The sequence below is a fragment of the Cinclus cinclus genome, chromosome 12, assembly GCF_963662255.1.
Source record: "Cinclus cinclus chromosome 12, bCinCin1.1, whole genome shotgun sequence".
In the NCBI taxonomy this organism is placed as follows: Eukaryota; Metazoa; Chordata; class Aves; order Passeriformes; family Cinclidae; genus Cinclus; species Cinclus cinclus.
Genome location: NC_085057.1, coordinates 10,935,399 through 10,958,934, shown reverse-complemented (window position 1 = coordinate 10,958,934; position 23,536 = coordinate 10,935,399). Strand labels below are relative to the sequence as shown.

The window sequence follows — 23,536 nt, the reverse complement described above, 5'->3', positions numbered from 1 at the left end:
TTCTGTCCCCTTCGTTTGCATTCCTTTCATTTCAAAACCTATATTGGAGCTGACACCAGGCTGCCTATTCCCTGCAGCACTGAACTGGCGGTTTGGAAAGAGGAGGCTGCAATTCCCTCGGGGGCAAGACAGAGTTCAGTGTCTGATTTTTAAATATGCATCTGAACATGGCTGATCAGAGGAGCAAAAGAAATCTTTGGGTTCTGAGTGCTGGAAGCTCATAAGGACATAGTATAATCCTCTGCATCTCCCCGCTCCTTCTGCACTCCTCACTGAACATGAAAGCTGCTTGGCACAGGGGACTTTGATTGCAGGAAAGATGGGCAAGAAGCAGAGACCCAATGGAAGGAGGGTAGAAAGGGGTGGGTGCTTTGCAAACCTCACATCTTCTTTTTCTGCTCCAAGTTCTTTTCATTCTGTCAGGTTTATGCCCTCTTTTGAACCCTGAAGCACCCCAGAGTACATTTCCCAGCGATACACCAGCTTTGCAGGATGCTGTTTAACCTTGGGCAAGTAAAAGACTGATGACTGGTCATCATGCTGGTAGAGTGAGGGGACAAGCTGAGATATTCCAGTTCTATGTTCTTACCACAACCAGTGCCATGGCAAGGTAGCAGAGGTGGATGTGCAGATTTCCAAGTAGGAGTAGGAGCTCTGCTAAGGAAGGTTTTGTACCCAGCTGGGGAATTTCCTAAATTATTTGGCTGTGCAGCTCTAGCTGCTGGCATCTGTTTAGGTAGTACAGTGATGAAGTCACCTAAAGGGCAAAAAAAAAAACCAGGTGCTTACTGGTTCAACAGCTCGTGCCAGCAGATTAGGATTGGAAGTGAAGGAGAGCATATTGAATTAAAGCTGTAATCATAATTTCAGTTTAGACAAAACGGATGTATCTTGGCAGGCAGGATACCAGAGCCCCAGCTCTTGTCAAAATGTGTTACAGAGTCCTTTGGGACCTTAGGAAGATCAAGACCTTTATTGAAGACCTTCTGTCAGCTATGTTACTTTCTGTGGCACAGGCTAGTTTGGTTTGGCACAGACACAACTACTCCTTTCTGTGATGTGTTGGACACTTCTGATCCTGAAAGTGGTCAGACCTGGTGTAAGTAGCTGAGGATTCAAGGAGATTGCAGCAAGTTGCATGGGGAAGGTTGAAGGCTCATCCTCTTCATGTTTTCTTTCAGTATCCTTGCCTAATGAGCAGCCTAACCCACCAGAGGAGACACCTGACAGCATCAGGACTCAATACCAGATGATTGTCAACTGAAGTATGTTGACAGTGTTCAGGGTAGAGTGAAGCAGGCTCTACTCTGAAGAGAGAAGGCTGAGGAGGCTATATCTTAGTCCTTCAGAAATGCCGAAATCATCCTGGAGAAAGAAATGCTTTTGATTGGAGTAAAAGTCTTACAGGAAGATCTCAGTGTTTATGCTGTCTAATTTCTTCCTTTAGAAGGAAAAGATAGAAAAAAAGACTTAAGACTTTTCAGTTGCAGACTGGTGAAATGATATGTGTGAATGATAGAGTTGACTGCTGGGGTGGATGGATTTGGCCTTCTGTTCTGATTCTGCCTTTTTTGCCAAAGGATCCATGTTTTTGGACTCTGAGGTGTATTCAGTTGCTGTCCTTTTAACAGTTTGCATAGTGTTTATGTGGAAGGGGTTTGTGCATTTGCAGTGGGTGAGAAATGGAACAAGAGCTGGCACTGTACAGCTGATTTCTTCTCTACAGTGCTGCATATTCAGTTGTCAGTTTTTCTCTACTTGCTGAAAAGTTTTGGTTTCTTGTTTTAAAAAACTAGTAGAGAGAGAGGATCCATTGCCTACAGGAGTAGCTGGAGCCAAGTGACAGATAAACCTTCCCTGGCTGTGTTCTTTCAGCTCCTCCCTGCCCTGGGGATGGCTCTGCTGGAGTTGTGGGTCCCCTGGATGTGTCTCTCTGTGTACCCAGTCCTGATGAGCAGCATTGTGTATGCCATGGCTTGCACACTGCAATCCCAGCTGGCATTATTCTTCCAGTTAGACCTTTCTTGAATAGCAAAGCTACTTGTTACAGACTGTCTTTTTTCCCTGAAAAATCACATATCATTGCATTCTTGCCAGAGCAAGGTTATGTATATAGGGGAGCCCTATATAACAGAAGTTAAATTACCTCAACTGGCTGTTCTGATTGCACCATTTGCTGGAATCATTGGGGCTGGAAGAATTCCTTGGGAAAGGAAACAAACTGCTACAACAATTCCAGCATGCTCCTGTGACCTTGCTTTTGCTACAGTGGGGAACAGTTTCCAAAAAACCAGTAGAAAGAATATGCCCCAAGTCACTTTCATGTGTAACTTAAAGTACTCAGGATTTACCCTAGGTCCCTCAAGGTAAAAGGCTGCTGTGTTAACCCCAGCTCTTCATCTCTTGCCAAGTCTGGAAATCCGGGTTCTTAAGAGGAGCTGTTACTTGTATGACCTTCATGCGTGAAACAGTTTCTCTTTTAAAATGTGTTTTCCCCTTTATCAGTTATTCATTGGAGAGTCTCTTTGCATCTGTAGAATTTTGAAGGGTAGCTATTATTTTACCATTTTAATTTTCCCAGCTGTTCAAATAATTGTTTTAACCTCTCAGTGCCTGGAAGTGCTTTTCACATCCTGATAGCTTTGCATTGTATTTCTTTGGTTTCATGGTTTAAATTGCCAGCAGTTTTCTCCCTATTCCAAATGATTACTCTGTGACTTTCTTCTCTATAGCTTTAAAGTCTGCACTGTTCTGAACAGCACTGACAGCAAGACACTTACGAAATTCCATGCTGGGATACCAGGCTCTCACATCCTGTTTTTGGGTTTGGGCTTTTTTGTTGTTGTACTCCACATACACACACATGCACCCTGCAAAAAAAAAGAACTTCAGTACTTAAAGATCCCATTAAAACCAGAACAAACTGGTTATTCTGAAAGGTCTTGTCAGTGTCCTCTCTGCAGTTGCATTTCACTATATATAGGGAAGGGGCTCTGACACAGACAATGCAGCCAGCACAGAATACATTGTCTTCATGCAGTTTTACAGGGAGTAAAGTCAAAGCATTTAATTTGACAGTGGCTTCTGTAGCCCTTACACAAGGCTGTGACAGCTGAGGACAAGGCAAAGCTTCCTTTGGTCTGGCAGAGGACATAGCTGATTGAGCTAAGCACTCAGTTCCAGGGTGGTGTTCCCAGCCCAGGATGATCCTCGAAGGAGGAGGCATCTATCTTCTGCCCCACCTGGGGCAAAACACTTCCATGTGTGAGTACCTCCAGACCAGCACTCTCTCATTGCATAACTTCAGTTTTCTTATTGATATTGATATTTATTTTCAATGAACATTGCATCTCTTGAGTATGTCTTTAATGGCCTTGCCATAGGGACAGAGGTAAAATTTGAAAATAAGTAATTACATTGTGATATTCTGGAGGTATTTTTGTAGTTTCTCTTACGTGTTCTTCTCACGTGTTCTGAAAGTTGCAAAAGGTGATTTATAATTCATCAAACTAAGCATAAAGCATCTGACTGCAAAGCCTATCAATCTGATCCCATCTCTTTCCAGCCCTTAATTAGGGAAGCCTTGCTGAAAAATGTACCCATCAGCTACTGAGAAATAGTGCATTCCTGGACCCTCAGTATAGATCTTGAGTTATCCAGGTGCCAAAATGCTGTCAGAACTGACAGATCTTAGAAAATACACCCACAGGCAGAACATTATCCATTATACCAGCACTGAGCAGTGGGCAGTAAGGAAAAATCAGCAGAGAATGTGTCTTTATCAACTTTAATTGGCTTTTCCCATTGCTAAAAATGAGTGTATCCGGCAAGGAAGAGAACCTATCTAGCAGTTTGATTTTTCCATCCCAGAGCTGAAGGGTGCAGTCCATCTTCACTGACGTGTGATGTGGACTTGTCTCAGCACAGCTCCTGGTAGTGCAGTGGAATCCACAGCCCACAGAGAAGGCTGCCAGTCTGTCCTCGGTGAGTGACCGTGCTTAAACAAGTGTGAAGAATGAATTACTCTGGATAAGTTGGATTTCATCTGTGCTCCAGTTGCTCAGAATTTACTCCAGACAGAGCCAAACTTAGTTAAAGTTTTCTTTGGGTGCTGGCTGCTAACTGCTCCTGGAATACAACAGGCTGGAGTGTGGAATCTAGGATCTGGGCAATGGATATGCTGATCAGAAAGGAGACAACAGCCAAAGGAAGCAGGAACTTTGCCAGAGCTACAGGAAATGCAGGGATTTGGGGAACAGAACAAGCTTTTTTTGAGTTGTTTGGCACTGCAGGTTTACATGTAGCTTTACATCAAAGGCAAAGGAAACAGCAACTGTATGGATTTCTCCTGGGAAGGCTGTTTTGACACCTTGTTGCAGCATCTTACATTTACTGAACTCTGTAAAATGTCTCAGTTTTTCTTAGGTGCTTGTGTCTTTTGCGGTTATATTTATGACAGTTTTGGTTAAATAATCTATTCAAGATCATTGCAAATCTACTCTTATGCTTGCTTTTATCCTAATTGATTAATGAAAACTACTGATTTCTTTATTTGTGATGTATCACTTCTCTTGCTAAATTCCACAGAATTTCTGAGAGCACCTTTATTTTAACTTTCTATTCAGCTAAGTCAAGCTCCTCCATCTCATTTCTATAAATACTAGAAAAGAGAAGTATGTTCACTCACAAATGGCAATTTAGTAAGTGAACTTCATTAAAAAAGTTTTTTTTTGCAGTCCTTGGTGGTCTGAAAAACAAACTGTAAGACCATCACAGGTTTGCAATCATATAAATGTCAGTTTAACTCTTGTGTTTAGTAAAACTTTTAAAAAAACCCAAATTGTAAATGTTTGTTACTACAAATGAAGGAGCAGTCCTTTATCCAAACCCGCTCCGTAGGGAATCGTTCTGCTGTTGGCACAGATCACTGTGATGGTTTGGAAGGGATCTGCTGAGCTGTGGCAGACCAAATCAGTGTTCTGGCAATCTTGTGACCTCATTGAGTGGGCAGTGTTGAGAAGTGAGGGTACAGCAGCTGGACAGGGAACACACGGAGGGGGCTCTTTTGCTCGGGCACAGCTCAGTGTGTGCTCCAGGTGCAGCCTGAGCCTCTCAGTCACGAGCAGCCTCTGCCCTTGGTGGGGTTGGTGCTGGGTCTGGCACAGTAAGTTCCCTGTCAGGATAAACTCTGGACTCTGCACTCTGCAAGCTGTAAGAATATCATGGACCTTATGAAAAATAAGTGTTGATTGTGTGTTTTTTAATTTTTTATTTCTTCTTATCATATGGCCATGAGAGACACAGCAACTTCTTGTGTTTGGAAGGTTTCTTTAGAAATTTGAAGCAAGTGGGAGGAAGGGATAACAAAGTCTATTCTGTTCCTCTGATTCAATCTCCCTATTTGCAAGCCCAACTCGTCAAGTATGTTGTCACTGTTCTTTGCAGCAAAAGGAAGACTGAAGCCTTAGAACACTTCTGGAGAATATCTACAAATTCTTGTGAATAGCCTAAAGCATCATAATCCGTGTGGTTTCCATGGATGCCAACCATGCTGCAGTTAGGGCAGTTCTGGTGTGTAGCTCCAAATGCCACAATAATTTTACCAGGATGCAGTATTCTTGCCTGATTGCCCTAGACTCTGGTTGTATTGCTGCCTGCTGTTAAATAGCTGTCTTCTGCCTGTGTGAAAGAAGGGATTCCTGCATGTGCAGCTTGAGGAGGTGGTAAGGAGTTGTAAGTTTTATTACATACTATAAAATAATAATTGCTGATGAAATGAAACTGCATAAAAAGATCAGGATTTTGACATCTTGTTTTGAGATGGTAAAATGCTTCTTTGATGGCCTAGAGTTACTGAAGGTGTTGCTATCCCAGATTCTCAGTTTGCCAGTGCACAGTATAAATGTAGATGGACAGTGCTTGGTTCTGGCTCTGTGTCAGTCATTCCCTAAATGCCTGTTGGCAGTCTGAGTGACCAGGTCCTCCTGTTTAAAAGCAAGGCTGCATGATTCTTCTGTTTTTCTAAACCATTTGCTCTCTTTAATTGAGCACTGGGAGCCGTTGTGTGTGTGGTGCTGCAGAATCCTTGTCGTGTAAGGGCATTGATAAATATGTATTGTGTTGTCAAGTGATTGTAGCTACTCTGCAGGTAGTGGTGGTGGAGTGAGCTGCATACAGTTAAGAGTCCTTGTGTCTCCAGGGTCAATAAAAACAAGATGGCACAGGGAATTTTGGGAAATGAAGCCAGGATAGCTGCCTTCAGCATCACCTGCTAATATACCAGCTATTTATAGATCAGCTGAGGCTTTGTCAACTAGATTGTAAAATTAGTATTTACATACTGGCCTCATTGTCTTTCACAGAAAATGTCATTTGCATTAGTGCTTGGACGTTAGTGCAGGTTCCTGTGCTCCAGGTACACGAGTGTGTTTTGAGTGTGTTTCATCACAGTCCGTGGCTTGCTGTGTGTGTGTGAAACCATTCCTGATAGATTCTTGCCTTGCAAATAAATCCTCTTCTCCCTGTAGCATCATTTTCCCATCTTTCTGTTCCTCTCATTTCTTGCAGAAAAGCTCACCTTTGTTCCCAAATGTCCACAACTCATCATGAGGCTGATCTGAATAGAGAGAGAGAGATGAGCAGCATTTCTGCATAGCAATTCCTAGTTAATCTCTGCCTCTCAGAGAGAGTCTTGAATTGTTGATGGCTTGTGGGTAATTTAATAACTAGCAAACAAATAAGATGTGTAGATTGTAGCAACTTAGCCCAGATGCAAAATCCCCCCACCTATTTGCATGTGTTTGAAAGACTTCTGTTATAAAGGTTTGCTTTTTTGCATTTTAGCACCGGTGAAACAGCATAGAGAAGAGTTGCTGCTCAGTGAAGCTGTGTTGATCACAGCAGGCTCCACACCTGGCTAAGCAGTTTCAATCCCCTGTGCGTGCATGTGTTTCTGTGTGCCTTCCAAAAGGGAAGAGTAATCTACTTGCTAGACATGTCTCTCTCGTAGTCCTTGGACGACCTTGAGCAGTCATTTAACTTGTGTTTATTTGCCCATCTCTACCTGGGCACATATTACTTCTGTGGTTTGGAGTGTGGAGGTTGAATGGATGTCTCGGATTCGTTATGGATGAAAAGTGCTACTGAAATGTAAGGTATTCGTACTGTCTTTTCAGACAGCTGATCAGAGTTCAGATTCACCTTCCTGTCTTGCTGCTTCTTGCTTCAAAGCCATTTGGACACTTGGATTGTGCGGGAAGTCGGAAGGCAGTAATAGCAGGGCTGTGATGCAGACAGGTGTCACAGCCTTCGCTCAGATTCACTTCTTAGCGCTCGCAGGGCTGTTGATAAGGTGCTGTTATGCTGGTATTGTGTTATTCTTAATCTGTCTTTGGCCTGCAAAGGGTCCATCAGCATCAATTTCTCTGACACCTCGGCAGGCTCTCTGGGCACCTCATTACTCTTTTCAGGAAGAGAGCAATCCTGTTACTGTGTCCGCAGAGAGCGGAGCTCACCTGCCTGTGCCAGCCCAGTTGCTGTAAGGTGAGAGCTCAGAGGGAGGGTTGCAGTTTCTCTCACCAGGTACATGAAGCACATAATACCACAACAATAATATGATATTTCCTGAAACCATTCACCTTTTATTTCTGCTGGTTAAAACAGCAAAGCCTTGGTTTCCTCCCCTTCAAATTCTCTCTTCTCTTGGCCCACAGGAGAGGGAGTGGGACAGGTCAGCTGTGGCCATGGGTTTGGGAAACCTGGAAGTTGGTTCCTTGGTACATCAATTCCAGTGACTTTGCTGTTCTCATTTCACCACTACATCTTCCATTTTAACTTTAATGCTTGCCAAAGGCAGCACCTGATTCTTACATTTTCAGACCTACCAGGTTTTTTCTGCCTTCTGCTGCTATTCAGGGGAGATGGGGGTTGGGATGTGGTAATCTGCAAAATGTCAAGGTCTCTTCCTGGAGAGCTGACAGCATAGGTGTTTTATATGTACACGGGCTATCAGGATGAGACATTCCTACTCAGAAACATTGGCTGAGACAGACAGACATTCCTCCTGCCACAGAGAGACAGGCAGGCTCACTGCTGCCAAGCCTTGAAATATTTGGCATGTTTTTTGTTGCCCTAGTTTTGTGGAGTTGTACCTGAAGTTTTATAAGTACATGAGAATTTTAGTTCTGTATTTTTACTGAAAAAAGAAAGAGGAAGGAATAAATAAAACACAATAAACTAACCCTCCTGCCTAGACAGAAGTGATGTGAAAATGTGACTCAATTGCTTAAAACCAGAAGACAAATGAAATTACCCTAGTGTATTTCTAAACAGTTTCACAAGTAAACCTTGTGGTTTTGTGGGAGTTTCTGACTTTCCTCTTAGATTTTCAACATGTGAGGAGTCTGCAGCAGGGCTTGTTTTCTTGAGTGAAGGGATATTTGCAGCTCTGTAAGAGTTCACACATCTGCAGTGTCCCCTGCAAGCAATAATAAGCTGACCAAAACAATCAGTCTCCCTGAATCAGAAGAGCCCTGCATTTTTCAATTTTTCTTTGCATTCTAATTTGTGCTTTTTCAGTTGCTCCAGCTTTCAAGCCTTTCTTGCAAGCAGCAGGATCTTTAATTTCAAGTGGAAGCCAAGATTTCTTGTAAGAACGTGGTTCAGGGTAGCAGTGTTTTGACATTTTCACAGTTATGTCATATATCATCACACCTCCCTATGAGCTGGCAGCAGCGTTTACACAGAGATGAACGTAATTATTCACAAAGGGGCCCTGTTAGAGCTTCGGACTCCCTGGCTGATATAGAGGAGACCCAGTGGCTCTGCAGGTCTGTGTCTGTCTCCCATGGGCTCACAGCAACATGCAGCTGCCTGTGCACTTTCACATTGATTCCATAGGCCAGCTTAGGCACGTGCTCCTGAAATCACTGATGAATTCAGAGGCACCCACTCTCACCTCTGCATCGCCTGAGCAGAGGGACACATGCAGCCAGGCTTCCACAACAGAAAGGTTTCCAATAAAGCTGAAACACAGAGTTATTGTTTGTCCAACCACTGGCAAATGCACAGAGCCATTGTGTGGGTCCTGAAAGCCTGGGCGCTTTATTCTCTGCAGACTGAATGGCAGCCGCGGGTAATAATAACACAAGATTAAAAAAGCCAACATTATAGGGGCATTTACAACCTGCTGAGAGAATGAAATCTCAGCAAGGCTGAGCTGTGTCTCTAGTGATCCTACATTTTTACTGCTTGCTACGGAAATGATGGGCAGCTCTGGAGAAATGGCCACCACAGAGCAGATGAACAGGGAGCAGGTTGGTTGTTTGAACACTGCAGTAAGTAATGGAAAAGCTGTCTGCAAATCAAGTGACCAACCTTTCCTTCCCCATGCTGGCTGAGCTGGGAGTGTGTGTGTGTGCAAGTACACTGTTTCCTTCCCAAGCAGGCATCAGTGGGACCAGGATTGGTTTGCATAGCACAGAGCCTTGTGCTTGGAGGTCTTTGGTCAGCATCATGCAGGCTGGTGCTTTGGTAGCTGTTAGCAGGTCCACTCAGGAGAATTTACATGCAAGAATGAGACTGACTGTGGAAAAGAGATGGTAGAATTAGCTTTCTGCCTGTGGGACCAGACACTCTTCCTGTCAACTTAAGTTTAGGGAGACAGTAAATATTGAGCTTCCTGAATACAAATTCCAGTTCTAAGTCACAGTAGTGACAAGTACCTTACTCAGTTTGAGCTCATCTGACACCATCTTCCATGTGAAATTTTATTATTTTCAAAACAAAGAAACCCTACTCCACCAAAAAAGAAAAAAAAAGCGAACCAAAAAAGAAAGTACTTTTTTAAGGAGCAGCTTCTTGTCTTAAAAATCAAGTGTTTAATTCAGTGCTAGTTTTAACAGTTCTTTAACACAGATATCTTTTAAATTTCTTTGTGTACGTGTAACAGCTTTGTAAGACCCACTTTGCCCATGCACACATGGAAACTGTACTTGGTGAGTCAGAGTACCAGCCTGTAGCAAGATCCTCTCAGGATATGTCCAGGCTGCAGAATAATGATGGCAGATCAAACCAGCCCTAACCTTGCTAGCCTTGAGTATTACCAGCAAGCTAACCCTGACAGTGCTGAGCCACAGGAATTTGTACCCACCTGTTCAGACAGGTTGTGCAGCTCTCTGCTACTCAGCAGGTTTCTGAGGCAGCGTCTTACAGATGTGACCTTGGTCTTTGGCATTAATGATGCAATGAATTAAATGATGGGAGGTATTTTAAAATAAAGAAAATGGGGTTTGCTATAGGGCAGGTGTGGTTTAATAACTGTACTTTCCCTTTCTAAAAACATTCTCATCTGTTCAAGTGCTTGCTTTTGCTAGGCAGCATGGCATGGAAGTTGCTGGGCCCTGGGTGCTCTTTCTATTGTGGGATATTATGGGGAGTCAGAAATTCAGACTGCTTCATGGATTCATCTACTTGGATTAATGAATCTGTCTCTGCCTCTGTTTCCCCAAGAGTAAGGTGAAGTTACTTACATCAAAGGGATTTGTGAGCTTTTTTCTATATTGGCCATTTTGCAGAGAGTGAAATTCAGCTCACAGGGCTCTGCAGAAGGACAAAGTATTTGAGTTTATTCTCTTATAATCCTGGTTACAGAAAATTGGCAAGTTCCTGTTTAAAGTCTCTTTAAACACAAAGTATAAGTACTCCTTGATTTTTTTTGTCCTCTTTCTTTCTTCTTTTTTTTATCTCTCTCTCTACCTTTATGTGTTTTGTTTTTATTTCGAATGTTCCTTTAAACTGCAAACTGTTCAGGTTGTGGCCTGAAGGCTCCTCTGTGCTGGGCAGATTTGCGGAAGACAGCTGAGGACTTTTTGTTTTCACAGGTTGCAAGTGTGAAATTAAATGTATGTTAGTGGTAAGGTCTTTGTAGGAAGAGAGTGTAAAGAGGTGTTAAGTGACAGTAGAAAAGAATGGTCTAGGAGGGAGGAAAAGAGGATGTAGCTAAAACTAAATATGCTGCTTGCTTTTTTCCAGAACCTTTACAAAAAAAGCATGAATGTGTTCCCAGTCCACAACTCCCTTGTCTCTTCCTCCCCTGCCCCCCCCTTCCCCCCCCACCTTTTTTTCACTCTCACCCTCTGGGGCTGTTGTTTTAAGATGGGTTGGTTCCAAATACACAATACTTTTCAAGCAGATAAACGGACACCTAAGCAGCTGCACTGGTATCTGTCATGAACAGACATGCTACACAGTGAGGAAAATTACAAGATGGGACTGGCATCATTTGTCATATTATAAAAAAATCCAAAGCTCCCCATCCACTTGAGCAGAGTCCAGAAGACAATTGAATAGCACACTTAAGAACTGTCCCTTTCTTTTCCAGTCTCTGAATACATTTTCAAATGCTAACGTTAAACATTCCACCTTCAGGTCCTATGTAAAGGTGTTTTAGGCAGAAGGAAGCAGGCCTCTGTCTTGACACAGATGCAGGACTATAAATTTGCAGAGGAGGTGATAGGAGATAATTATTTAGAAGGCTTTTGTGGCTTATTCCAGCATCTGGGTATTCTACCGGCGTGTCCTCTGGAGAGGGATAGGGGCAGGATGGAGGTTTTTAATCTTGAAAGAAAGATTTGGAATTTGCACAGGAGGAGACACTGACAAATCAAGATGCGTTTCCCAGTGTTCACCGCTTTCCCTTCATTTGCTCAAATCCGTGATTCAGGTTGTAAAGCATTTTATCTGCTGGTCTCTTAATCGCAGTGATTGAGCTGGGTGCCAGTGGGCAGCTGCTCAGAGCAGATCCCTGTTGCCCAGGGGCTGCCTGTGACAGTGCTATGCTCAGGGTGGCTGAGCTTGCAGCTTCCCACAGGTGCTGCCTGGGTGTGCCTGTGGTTGGGCATCTCCATCTGATCTCATAACCGAACATCTCCGTGGCTTCCCAATCTCTTCCAGCCTCTCCCTTCCCATCCGCTCCGTGAGTCGTGCCCTGCAGGAGCACCCAGTGCTCTCCAACCCGGACTGAGGATCCCCTCCCCAGTGCTTCCCTGCTCCTTGAGCTTGTCAAAGGGGAGTGGCACAGTGAAATGTTTAGTGTTTCTTGACTTCTGAAACCTCTGTCCAAGAGGTGTGGCTCAGTCGTTTGACTGTCTGGGTTGAAGTCATTAACATTTCAGAAAGGGCTGTTAATTCTCTGTCTGGTTGCCTGAATTTGGTAGGAGATTGTCTAACTGGGGCCTGGTGAGGGCCAGCCAACCAGACTTTTCTTCCTTGAGATCTGATCAGATCTTGCAGCTCCTGGGACCCGATATTTCAAGATACTTGAAGATTGGCAAGAGTTAGACATATAATTAATTCTTTACAATCTGATACTCAACTACTGTAAATGCTCAGTCAGCAATAAGCTTCTGGTGCAGGAGAGTTCAGTGCTGAGTCAAACAGGCTGATTCTGCTGAAATAATTTCAGTTTCTTGTTTGTACCTGGGTAGGGGAGGGTAGTCTTCCAAAATAATTTTTTTCCTCTTTTTAATTGTACCTGTAGGTGCCCCTAGTATTTGGGAGGTGTTTCACAAAAACAGGTAGCAGTTATATCTCACATCTATCTGCAAACAGAGAATTCCAAGTTTCCTCTTGACTCTATCATTGCGTATTTTTGCCTCTTCAGCCAGATGAAAAGGAGAGCAGCATCTACACCCATGTGGGTGAGATGAATACAGCTATCACACAAATAAAATTACTGGCTGCCGAGTAGCAACAGCTTAATGAAAATGTGAAGTGTTAAACAAATAAAGCCAGTCAGGCTCATACTACTTCTGTGTGGAATTTCACTGTATCACTGAACAAAAATAGAATTAGGCATAGAAAAAGGATATCTGGAGAAGTCTCTGCCTGCCACTGTTTTTGGTGTATGATGCTGGACTAGTCAGGATTGAGCCATACTTTAAATGTGGACACAATACTCTGACCCAAAGAGGAATTTTCTTTATCCAGAGCAGGAGCCTGCTAAAGCAAGAGAGAAAGGAGCATGATAAAGTACCAGATTTCCTCTAAAGGCTAAATGCAAATTGTACAGAGGAATGGATCCCTTGAGAACTGAATTTTTGAATTTCTTTAGCATCTTCTCTTGGTGAATAATTATCATATCTCTGTGTGGTTGGTAAGTGGTATTACTCTTAGGTACAGAAAGGGAAATGGAGATGGGGATTTATTTCAGCTGCTTGAAGAAGTTGGGAGATGACTAACAGTAGAGCCTAGGACTGGCTTATGTGCTCCAGGCAGTGCTCACCGTCCTGGAGTGCATGGGAAAACTGCAGGGTTTGCTAACACTGGCAAGCACCTGGTGAAATCCCCAGTATGAGAATTTAATGACTGCTGTTGAGGTGCCATCTCAAAGGCACAGTGCCATTCCTGAGGTGAAGTGTTCTCAGCTGTTCTTTGCATTCTTCCCAAGGACTAGACTTTCCTGTGCTTCCATCTTCATGAAAATTTCTGCAGTTAAAGACATGCTTATTAGAACTAGCTCAGGTTAGTTATACATCCTGGGATGAGTTCTGGAAAGGCAAAATGCAGTATATGAATCTGGGATCAGCTTGTGAAGAAGCCCTGCAGCTGAGGAACTGCTGCATTTGCCTCCAAACAAAATTACATCCTCTTTCCCTGGCTTCTCCCATCTGTCTGTGTGGGGCTGTGAACAGTCAGTGAATGGATGATCTCTAGGATTTGGGAGAACAGCTTGGGTTGCTCCTTCTATCTCCTGTCTCTCTCTTCCTCCACCTGCTCCCTGATAGCATTTCTTCACAAATAAAGCACGTCTCAGCCAGGCTTGCTCTCAGATTGTGTGGAGTCACAGGTGTATTGGAGGTTTTGTGTCTGGGTCAAGTGGAGCTTTAATGCACCGGGGGAATTAGAAATGTTCTAGGAGTTTAGATTCTAAGTGCCTTTATTTTTCTGGGTGACCTTGTGAAATTTCCTTGCACAGACCTGTATCTTGCTGTCCTGCTGCCTTTATCTAATTTGTTTTCTTGTGTATGTTGCTGACATCCAGCTAAGTGTAATTTGTTTGAGAAGTGGCACTTACAACAAGGATCCTGCTAGTAATCCCTGCATTGAATCCCTATATACACAATGTTCCAGGAATAATTAAAGTCACAAACTTCAATCTTGAGGGATGCACAGGGGAAGCCTATCCTGAAATGAGGCTTGCCATATCTGACTTCTCTACTTCCAGCGCTTTTTAGCACGGTAGGATTTGCTATTTTTGTTCCAGGACTGAAGTAGATTTAAGAGGAAGTCTGACATCCTGAATTTACACCTCCTAACAACAGTGTTCATCAGTCAGTCTCCTTACTGTGTCCTGTCTCTACCCCTTCTCTCTATTAATTTTCCTCAATAGTCTGCAGGGATCATTTGCCAGCCTGATTCAAATTCCTGCACTTCCCTGGCATCCTGTTTTATAACATCTTGCATCATGTACTTTCCATTTCTGTAATCTATTTAATCCAAGATACTGAGATGGCTTTGCAGGTATTTATCGCATTTCTTTCTTCCTCGTGTAAGGAGGTAACAGGTCATTTATACAACTTAATCCAAAATCTCTTGGCTTCTGGGTTATTTTTTCCTTTTGTTTTCCCACTGATTATTCTGGAGGCTGGTAGCAAGAGCAGGAAAGACAGTATGGACAAGTTGCCAATATTTGTGTCTGTTGTTTCATTATGTTGTGCCCAGAGCATGGCTTGGCAGTTCAGCAGTTAAACTCCTGCAGCCCATGTCCCCCAGCAAATAATGTTACTGTTGCCTCTCCTTAATTTTTGGAAGTGCTGGGCTTAGGGTTTGAAATAATGAAATACTGTTGCATCAGTAAGTGGTTTTCCATTCCTTTTGGCTCTGGAAGCAGATATTCACAGTTGGGTGAAGTTCATTTTAATCCTCACAAAACCAGAGCTGGATTTGTACAAGTTGTCACTGTTCTGCTTTAGAAACACTCTGTGCTTTCTGGACCCCTTTATCCCTCCCAGAGGCTAATCCACAAGTTTGCAAAACACTTGGGGTGACTCTGGTTGCAGGATGGAGGGGTGTCCAGTGTTATCTCCTTTCCCTCCTGCATTGCCTTCTACCACTCAGTCTGGAAAGGCACAGTAGTGTTTGGAGTGTGCAGTTTCTGATGTGTACAGATAGTGGGATGTAATTACCTTCCTCTGAGATACAGTCATTACACTGGCTGTTAAGAGAGAGGGTCACAGTCCTAATGGGAAATGATTTTAAAGCAATCTTGACCAAATCTAGTGGAGCCATTTCAGAGCACTTAAAACTCAGCCAGTCCTTCATGGCACTTGTGATATGTCCACTTCATGCAGCGAGAGGCATTGGGATTAACACTTGTTGAGGGATAAAGAAAATCCATGATAAATTGCAGCATTGGCTTTGGGCAAGCATTGTGTGCTGCCACAGGGGAAAGGCACCGACAGAGCCTGGGCTTGATTATTATTGTTCTTGATACTGATTTGGAAAAACACAAGGCTCTCACAGAAGCAATAAGCCAGTAGTCATGAAATCTGCCACCTTGGGCTTCCTGTGCTACAGGAGCTCCTTGTCTGTTCCCAGGCTTGATTCCTGCAGAGGCAAGAGGATTGTTCCCATTTCCCAAGCAGGTAGCTGGGCAGATAGAGCCACAGTCCCCAGATCAGAGCCAGATCACTGGTGGATGCACTGTTGGTTTACCTGGGAAGTTCAGGCTTCAAAAACGTTCTGTCTTACAAGGCAAATTTGGTCAAAGGTTGTTTAATAGCAAATACTAGTTTGTGTTATGTTAGAGAAAGACAGGCTTCAGCGTGCTTTGGTGTGTGCTGGGGCTGTGCTCAGTAGCAAGGTGAGGAGAAAGCTTTCAGCAGAGCTGATAGAAGGTGGCAGTCAGCAGTTGCAGGTCATATTGAAGGGCTCTGGCAGGTCTGTTGGGATCAGCCCAGGTCTAAAAAGCAAACACCACTTCACATAAGTGATTTTCTGTATTTCAGGCCTTTATAGAAGCACAATAGCTCAAGCTGTGCAGGTTAGCAAAGCTCTAAGCTGGTACCTGGAAGAGCAAGAATAACTAGTAGTGAAATGCTCTATGTCTGATTTTTATCCTTTGAGCTCCTCTGTAATGTTATTGGAAAACAAAAATTGTTTAAATAATGGAACAGACCCGATGAAATTGTGCAGTGATGCAGAAGGGGTTGAGGAAGGGTTATTCCTTTCTTTCCATTACTTTTCTCTTCCTGCCTTGCCTCCCAAACGTGGGTGGAATCTTCATGTCAGGCACTAGCGACATCAGCCTGGCCTGGTGGCTTTTCTTAATGGCAAGGATGAGATTAAATGCAATTAACATCGATTGAGCAAAAACTACCCTGGGTTTGTATGTGGATTAATTAACAGTCATCCTTTCAGCAACAGCCCTTTGCAGAGCTGTGTTTGTTCCTCCTGGCCCCACTTTTTTCTAGCACATGTCCAAAATCAAAAGCACTGAGCTTGTTCCCTGCTGTGACGTCTGGGGTTACCAGCTCAGCAGGGAGATGCAGCTCCCCAACCGGGATGATTTTTTGTGCAGTCTGCTGACTGCAGAGCTGCTCAGTCAGTGGCAAAATATTTCCTGTTAAGCAAGGCTAATGACGGGAGCTCTCTGCAAGTTAGAACAATGATCAGAACAATTGTCTGGAGGAAATCAATGTTATAATGCATGAACAAACAGGTGAGTCTCAAAACAGCTGGAGATTAGTTGTGCTGGTAAATAACTTTGTATTCGAGTGATGCAGAGCAATGGGGAGGTGTCAAGGCAGAGCAAAGCAAGCAGTGTGTAGGCTCTTGGGAGCCAAAGGAGAGGGAGGAGGAAACCATAAAGACTGTTTCTGTTCCTAGCACTCTGTTGGTGGGATATGTAGACCAGGAGACTTCCACGTGAAAGCACTTTCCGGGGTGTTCTGACAGTGCCTCTGATGAGTTTTTGAAAAGCGTCTTTTCTGCTGTCAAGCCAACTTTGAAGACACCATCTGGGGAAGTAGCCAAGAAGTCATTGGGTGAACTTCTCTGCTTTGCAAAACTATTAACACCAGGACAGAGAAGAGGGAAAACAAAACTCTCTTCATAGCTTTTTGAATTAATGTTTTTTGTTGCTGCCAGGCATGCTCCTGGCCCTCCTTATTCCAGTCCCAAGGACAGCAACTGTTGGACTCCTGAAGGATGAGAGAGACAGAGAGGCTTTTCTGTGCAATAACTATATGGCACAGAAGTGCTGTGATCCATTAGTCAGCACAGCTGCTCCACAAAATAGCCAGTACTCTGAGTGTAACAGAACAAATTGCACATAACCAAAAAATACCTACAGCATACATCAAACCAAAGTGACTCAAATGTCCCTTGCAGCACTTTGGGGTGCTAATAGCCCTGCAGCAAATGCCTCATCCAGTATAAAGGCCTTGAACACTCATCTTAGGGCAGGTCAGGATTTTTGTATTTTGTTTGTGCCTCTTTCCACACTAACTGAGATGAAAAAGTTGTGCGGTCACGTTGCTGAGGTCTGCTATGTGCCAACAGGTATTCTGATGTTTAGAGCTGCCTGTGCACGGCAGGGAACTAGGAGCTATGGAGATTAATTTCTACTTTGTCACTGACACTCCAAATGTACCAAGTCATTTATCATGGGGATCTGCTTTCTGATTTCTTCATAGCTACACAGTGCTCATATGTGTGAGCACTGTGGTGCGACTGCTTAAAGGGAGGTTAAAACAAAGGCAAGGCATGTGGTGGAGGAAACTTGCAGGGTTTACCCTGTGAGACTAATAGCTGGTTAAATAAATATGTCTTAACACAGCTGAGGCTTGGCAAACGGCATCTCTGGCAAACGTGGAGGGAGGAAGTTCTTCAGGGTCTGGCTTTTCAAGGAGGGAGATTCCTCCACTGGCTGAGAGCCTCCAGCAAGGCTGAGAGCCGAGGTGCAGAGCTGGCCAGAGACTGGGGGGCTGTGGAGAGGATGCTGCAGATTCACCAGGCAGCCCTGAGCTTCTGCACTGCGATGCAGACTGAGAAAGAAGGAACAGGATAGAAGAGCAGGTGCATTAGAAAATCTTGCTGAAACTCACTCGTCCTGGTGCTGGGTACCAAGGCCTCAGCTCTGTTAGGGACAAGGACTGTGTTGGGCATTGACTGGACTCCCTTCTCAGCAGGGGTGAGATTTGTGGAGCAGATCTACTTGCAGAGCTCAGCCCTTTCTCCTCACTCAACTGGAACCAGAACTGGAAAGCTACTGGCTTTCCCACAGGGGCTGCAAAGTGGCAGGCTGTGTCAGCTAAGCAGCCCATTTTGACTGCACTTAGCTCCTGAGCAGGGTGCTACAGTAGTGGAAGAATGTGGGTTAGTGGCTCAAGGGTCCTGTTTGCTATGAGAGGCATGGAAGAAAACAAGTGCTGTATGCCCTCCAGCTGGACTTGCTGAACTGCAAGGGACTGAATGGGACTGCCATTCCTGTTTGTGCTGATGAGGAATTTGCCTTTGTGTGTACACTATTTTCATCTGTAGAGGCACTGGGCTAGAGCTCATTAAGACTGGAACCTGGTCTCTACTTCGATTGCATTAGCAGTGGCATTAAAAATAACATGCCCTCCCTATGCAAGAAAGGCACTGTTCCCTCCCATCAGATTGTGGGTGTGGTGCACTCTCCAAGGCTGCTCATCTCCTGACTTCTTGTTCTGCTAAGACTGCAGCAGAGACCAGCTAATCCCAGCTGTGAGGCAGTCATTTTATGAGGAGGCACCAAAACTCAGTCTGAGCCTCAACTCCACTCATTGGGAGTATCCTGTCATGTGGGAACAGCGATTGCCTGCTGCCTGGATTTGTTGCATATTCACCTTGTCTGGTGCATATGCAATGATAAGGGCATGGAGAAGAAGTAAAGCTTCTCCTTCCCTTTACTGACTCCTTCTGCTCAAGGTAAGTGCTGTAGCAACCTGGTAGCATCTTGCAGAGAGGATTCCAGGTTGGAAGAAAATGGAGGGGTGCCAAGTCTGCACTGGCATGGTTGCAATGCTAGGTGCAATTAGATAGTGGGCATAGAGTGGGGTGAGTCTCAGAGATGTGGTGTCCCTCACCCCATCAGTTCTGGGTCCAGGCTCACTGTGCAAAAGATTTTGAGGAGATTTAGTCATCCAGAGTGAGATGGAACCTGATGTTTTTGCACAAGGAATGTTTGCGAGCCTCCAGTTCAGTGCATACCTGGTATGTGGGTAGGTTAGGCTGTAAAGAATTCATTAAGAACTGTCTTCATTTTCTCCTGAAATAAGTAAAAATGTCATAGAATCATATAATGGTTTAGTCTTAAAGATAATCTAGTTCCACCCTCCCTGCCATAAGGTAGAGACGCCTGTAACTAGATGAGGTTGAAATATATAGTTATGATTTTGAACATGAAATTGTGTAACTTTGATACTCTTCAAAAGTGTTCAACAGAGGTTTTACTGTCCTCAGAAGGGTTAACTGCAGAGTAACCACAGAAGTGATTTTGATGTTGTTGTTGGTTTTTTGTTTTTTTTTTTTTTTCCCCCCCCACAAAATGTAGCATTCCTGGACACTTTAGTGAAGTGTTACAATGTGAATACAGCAAATTACTTCATTGCAAAATTGATCATGAGTTGTTACTGCTTCATTCATTGTAATTTCAGTGAGTGCTATTGGAGTTCTTAAAATATATTGCTTTGTGCATAACTTTTAAGTCACTAATGATGAGAAAAAATTACCTGGGAAATTAGAGTCGGTGGAGTATTATTGATGGTTCATTTGTCAGATTTCTGCGTAACCTTTGTCTAAATAATTTGGTGAACAATTTTCTCTTTATTCTTGAGTCTTTTGAAGCTTTTCCATTTCATTGTTGTCAGAGATGGGGCTGTCCTTGGAGATTCAAGGCCAACATATGCAGTCTACACCGGTCATGTATCAGCCAATATCAGCCTGCTGTGCAGAAGCAGCCTAAATGACATCTTCACCTTCTGACAAACAGTGCCAAGTGTGCTAGCATCATTATTTTGTGATGTTTTCCATTGTGATTCACACTGAAGAAAGCACAGCTCCTCTCCTCAGAAAGGCAAATATCTGGAGAGTAGAACTGAGCTCAGATACAGTCCTAATAAAAACGGGCAATGAGACTGTATGCAGTGAAGCGTTCAGTTGTGTTTCTCTAGTTGGCTTTAGCTCTTGAATCAGTGCTGTCTGCTCTACAAAAGGGACCTGTACATATCCAGAGCATGAGAAGAAAGTAGCCTGTTGTTGGGTTTACCCTCTGTGATTCTGCTGTTCCTGTAGCACTGACACAACAATGCCATTGCTGCTGCAGGAGAGCTGATTGCCCACATTGTGAAGTGGGATCCAACACTGATTTCTAAGATCCTCAGAGGGAGAGGTGTAACAGCTGGTGTTGTGTGTATTCTCATCCACTGTTGATGGCTTTGTTGGTTTGATTTCTTTGACTTTATGGATGCGGCAAGATAAAAATAGGAAAGAGACCACAGCAGACTTTGCAATCTACATCCTAAAAATTTTGGAAGGTTTCTGTCTGTGAACCCCCAGAAGTTCACAGCTCATACCTGCAGGATCTGGGGAGGTACCACTTAGTAGGTTTCTGTGGGGACAAGGCAGATGTGATTTTACTTTGAATTTTAGGAGGGCTCGGGTCTTAATTGGATAAGGGCTGTCAGATATGTTAGGAGTTATGGTCTCTGGGTCCTCATCTTTCTTCTCACTTCTCTGTGAAGTGCTCTTATATTGATCCTGTCCCAGGATGAGAGAGTGAGGGGAGTATGTGTGTGTGTTTGATGACAGCTAATCAAAGTGTTCCTGTGTCCTGCTGAGGCAGGACTTAGTGTGGGGCTGCACTTATTCTTGTGACATCACTGCTCCAAGGCTTACCCGTAGCCACAGCTGTTCTCTCCCACTGTAGGCCAATGGATTTACAATCCTGATCGTTGTGACTGACCATATGTTCTTATCACAGAATCAGCCTTACCTTTGGTATCATGAGCTGCTTTCTTGCTTCCACAGTCCTCTCCCCTTGAATATCTTGTGTTTTACAGTAGGTGAAACCTGATGATTTTTCTGTGGGATTTTCACCCTGACAATGCTATTCTTTCATTTCTGGCAACATTCCCATATCAACAGCTGCATAATTAGCTTGCTGCCTTTTTCTTTTGTCTCCTTTTTCTCCAGGAGCTGTTAGTTAATTCTGGATAAACATCATCCGCCAAAGAGCAGAGGACAGGGAGCGCAAACGCCCTTGGAAGCCCCAGCATCCTTCTGGACAGACACTGACCAAAACCAGTGCCTTCTGCCCTCCATGACCAAGACAATACAACATGATTCCTCTTCTACTGCCTGCATGTATCAGTCTCGGTGAATGTTCCTGGAGTTGGGAGAAGGGTCCCAGGAGCAGGGGATGCTATAATTTCTTTTCATTGTTTTGCAATGTAAAGAATTGCGTTGACCCCAGGTGCTTCCAGCAGAGCTTGTAGCTTGGGGTTTTGCCCCAGTAAAAGCCTGGTTCACCCAGTTCTAACTTTGGTTTCACCAGCCTACATATGAGTTTCAAGAGCTGTTGCTTCTGTTTGTTTGCTCTGGAGAAAGAAGTGTTTGGAAGTAACCCTGAGTAGCTTGTTAGGATTGACTGTTCCTAACATGCTGCCATTGGTTACACCAGCAGGCACATTCCTTCCCTTCCAAGGTTCCCTCCTAAACAATAAAGTGTTTAACGGTGACTGTGTGCTGTGAGATACTTTCAGTCCCATGAGTTTGTAAACTGCTGTTTTCTGCCTATTGCCGATGCCAACAAAAACTCCAAATGAGTGTGAGGAAAGCAGTATTTCAAGTCACAGTTTATAAATCACAAAACTTGTTCATTTTGGTCCCAGGATGACTGGCTTGTTTGAAAGTACTTGTTTTCAAAGTTCTGGCTGAAGGGAGCTGGTGGTGGGGAATCATACTGGAAAAACCTTTGCCTGCTGTCTGCAGAGTCCAAGTTATCTTTCTTGTCACGAGCTCTTATGTGTGGTTCCTGCTGTGCTTGCCATAAACCACCATCCCTTTCATCCTTGTCCTCTATGTTGAGCCCTCTTCTTGCTGCATGAGGAACGGAGGGAACTGGGTACACCTGGAATCTTATTCTCCTAGAGGTAGGTGTGGCAGAATTGCAAAAAGCCTGTCAGCAAACCAGGGGAGCAGGTATAGTTTGGTAACCTGATTCCTTTCCTATGGGTAGAGCTTCTCTGTCTGGCAGCATTAGCTTCCTCTGTCCTCTCTGACTGTATCTGACAGTTTTTGAAGAATGTGAACATGGATTTTTGGAGGTCATGTCAGAGTTTAAATGCAGTGTTTATGAAAATGGATGAGGGGGGCTGAGAATTGTTTTCTGTGTTATATTCTGCTCTGTCTCTTTTTTCTTTAGACAGCAACTTAGTGCTTTACATCTTCATTAAAGCAACAAAATGCCTTTCCTTCTTATTGAGAGCTGATGCCACAACACTTTTCATTCTCAGAAGTGATGTTCGCTTACGCATGGCTTATCTCTGTTAGTCTCAGATCTGGCAAAAATTCCAGCTCTGCATCTTTGTGTCGGTCAAACTTGCTGTCCCCAAGGGAGGAAGAGCAAGTTTTCCAAAACAAAGTAGGACAATTAGTGCCCTCAGATCTGCTGGAGCAGGACTGGGTGGGCTTTTGCTGCTGCTGCCATGCCAGCTTTTGGACCTGCTTGGGTAGCCACAGAACTTCTGACTGTGCAGGCAGAGATTTAGAGCACCAAGGTCTGTCCCTGACTAGGTTTGAAATTATTGTTGGTCTGAAGAGAAAAGTATGTATTTTGTCTCTTCCTCATTTTCCTCTTGCCCCTATCCAGCATTGCCTTGGCATGAGTAATTTGCATGTTATTATTTCAGCTGCCCTAAACTGGGGGGACTACGATGCTGGGGATGATTATTTGGAGGTGCTGGGCAATTTTCTGTGTTAGGCAACTGTAATACATTTTCATGTTCTTTTATAATGAGCTTTATTTACCAAATTGGCAATTCCTCTGTTGAGAAATAACTGATTACAGCATTCAGGGAGTTGCTGTCATCTCAAGATACGCAGGTGTCTGTGGAACATAAACAGATGTGATCATTCAGACAGTGAACTCGATAGAGGGTAGGGGGAGAAAATCAGCCATAGAATCATAAATGTAACAGCTACAGCTAATGCTGGCCAGGTGCACTGCGACTGTTTGTGGCCCAGCAAGGACAAAGTGGTACTCAAAGGCCATCCAGTACCTCCAGGTAAGGGACTGCTTGATTGTTAGCTGAAAATACACCTCTTACCTGTCACTGCTCTTCAATCCTGGCTTGCCTGACTCTGTCTCCAAAAGTTTCTGAGGACAGACATTCATTTGTGGTGCAGCCTTGAAGTGAGAAACTCCTCTGTCCTGCTGTGTTTGGTTTGATTTTAGCTTACTCTGTGTTGAATGTCTACAAACTTCTTGGTGATCATGTCCATGGGGACT

General features: G+C 43.9%; 1 protein-coding gene across 2 annotated transcripts in view; it reads left to right on the top strand.

The window, feature by feature from the left end:
• CHCHD6 (coiled-coil-helix-coiled-coil-helix domain containing 6) overlaps positions 1 to 21,757 on the top strand; it is a 109,648-nt gene extending 87,891 nt beyond the window's left edge. For both annotated transcript variants that reach the window (XM_062500929.1, XM_062500930.1), the window contains exon 8: positions 21,220 to 21,757. In XM_062500929.1, the coding sequence (XP_062356913.1) occupies positions 21,220 to 21,243 (24 nt within the window). In that variant the 3' untranslated portion in view covers positions 21,244 to 21,757. The remainder of the gene's footprint in view (positions 1 to 21,219) is intronic.
• The last annotated feature ends 1,779 nt before the right edge of the window (positions 21,758 to 23,536 follow it).